The sequence below is a fragment of the Diachasma alloeum genome, unplaced genomic scaffold (genome assembly GCF_001412515.2).
Source record: "Diachasma alloeum isolate Michigan unplaced genomic scaffold, Dall2.0 Dall_scaffold_00269, whole genome shotgun sequence".
In the NCBI taxonomy this organism is placed as follows: Eukaryota; Metazoa; Arthropoda; class Insecta; order Hymenoptera; family Braconidae; genus Diachasma; species Diachasma alloeum.
In genome coordinates this window covers 1,231,617-1,233,454 of record NW_021680408.1, presented here as the reverse complement: position 1 = coordinate 1,233,454, position 1,838 = coordinate 1,231,617, and the positions used below count along the sequence as shown (strand labels likewise).

The 1,838-nt window shown below is 36.4% G+C and overlaps 1 protein-coding gene across 1 annotated transcript in view; it reads left to right on the top strand.

The window, feature by feature from the left end:
• Window positions 1-26: 26 nt before the first annotated feature.
• Window positions 27-1,838, top strand: part of LOC107037636 (DNA damage-regulated autophagy modulator protein 2) — a 17,951-nt gene continuing 16,139 nt past the window's right edge. Inside the window, exon 1 of the mRNA XM_015256282.1 lies at window positions 27-314. Coding sequence (XP_015111768.1) covers window positions 211-314 — 104 coding nt within the window. The 5' untranslated portion in view covers window positions 27-210. The remainder of the gene's footprint in view (window positions 315-1,838) is intronic.

The window sequence follows — 1,838 nt, the reverse complement described above, 5'->3', positions numbered from 1 at the left end:
ATGGATCATTGGTGTGCACGCTTGAGGTATCATCGGGAAGGTCGTGAGCACGTTGATGATCTCAGTGGATGGACGTCCAGGGTCCGATAGCCAACTGCCGCGCAGACACTCGTGAATGAGAGCTGAGTCTCGTGTGAACACCTGAGACTGTTTGGTGGCCCTCCGATCAGTGGGGGTCAATTGGTCAACTGTCTTTGATTTTGTTTGGGAATGGCTGAGTTGGGGGGCAACATGGAGAAACCTGACGATTTTGACAATCTACATTATCTGCCTATCTGCATGTGCGCCGCTTTGCCGAGCGTCTTCATCATTTCGTAAGTTTTTGGCTTCGAATGCACGCACTGATAGACTCATTCATTCATTTCAAACGAGATTCGTTAACTATTAACGAATATTCATTTGGTCATATTCAAATCTACCATTCGCTAATAGTTAACGAAATAACTACTAACGATAACTCTAACTACTAATAACGATAACTACTAATGATAACTCTTACGTTATCATTTTGTTCGTTAGTTTGAATATTCATTTGGTCATATTCAAATCTACCATTCGTTAATAGTTAACGAAATAACTACTAACGATAACTCTAACTACTAATGATAACTCTTACGTTATCATTTTGTTCGTTAGTTTGAATATTCATTTGGTCATATTCAAATCTACCATTCGTTAATAGTTAACGAATGGTTCATTTGAAAGATGAAAGTCGAGTCAAACAACATANCAACTTTTGTCTTTTACAGTTTGGTACAGATCACACTATAGATTCAACCATTTTCAATCATCAAATTTGTCAATTAAAACGCGTGAGAAAAATAAATAAAAAATCAGGAATATTCAGGGTCATTCAAATTACATTTTGCCCAGAATTTTTTTTTTCATCACGCTGTGCGAAAAAGTAACTTTTTAGGCACGCTTCGCGTGCCTAAAACGTCCCTTTTCCACACATTGTGATGAAAAATATTGTTCGATACTCGTGGGAAAAGTGTTTTTTGGCTCGTGGGAGGTTTATAGCACGAGCCGAAGGCGAGAAAAATGAACACTTTTCCGCACTCGTAACGAAATATACTATTTTAAATCTTCGTTGTTGATAAATAAATAGTTAAAATGGTTTAAACTTTCGGAAACCTCACGATGTAATTAGTTTGGATATAACCTTTCCATATCACTTAAATCACACGGAGAGAAATATTCAATAAAAATTACGTACCTTACGAACTGGCACGGAATTTTTCCAGAGCGTTCCGTAATTTTTATCTGAATCTCCTGTGATAAATTACGATACCGTCACTTAAATTTTCTGAGTGTATGAGATGAGCATGAGACGTGAATGGGACTTTTCACATTTATGAACGATTATTTATTTTAAAAATGGTAATTTTCATCACGCTGTGCGAAAAAGTAACTTTTTACGCACGCTTCGCGTGCCTAAAACGCCCCTTTTCCACACATTGTGATGAAAAATATCGTTCGATACTCATGGGAAAAGTGTTTTTTGGCTCGTGGGAGGTTTATAGCACGAGCCAAAGGCGAGTTACGAGTTACGAGTGCAGAAAAAACTCTTTTCCGCACTCGTAACGAAATATACTATATCATGATTAATATAAATAAATTCAAATTCTGAAGGTTTTACCCTCTGATATCCTATTTACTAAAGATGAAAAAAACGTGAAGTTGTTTTACATCGAAATATCTCGAAACTGCCTGACCTAATCCTTAATCCTTAAATCTGATTGGTCAATATGTGACACGAAGTTATTCACAAAAAAAGGCGGCATTTTCAAATTCTTCAGTGACATAATTTCAAATTCTTCAGTGGTAAATTTTTTTTT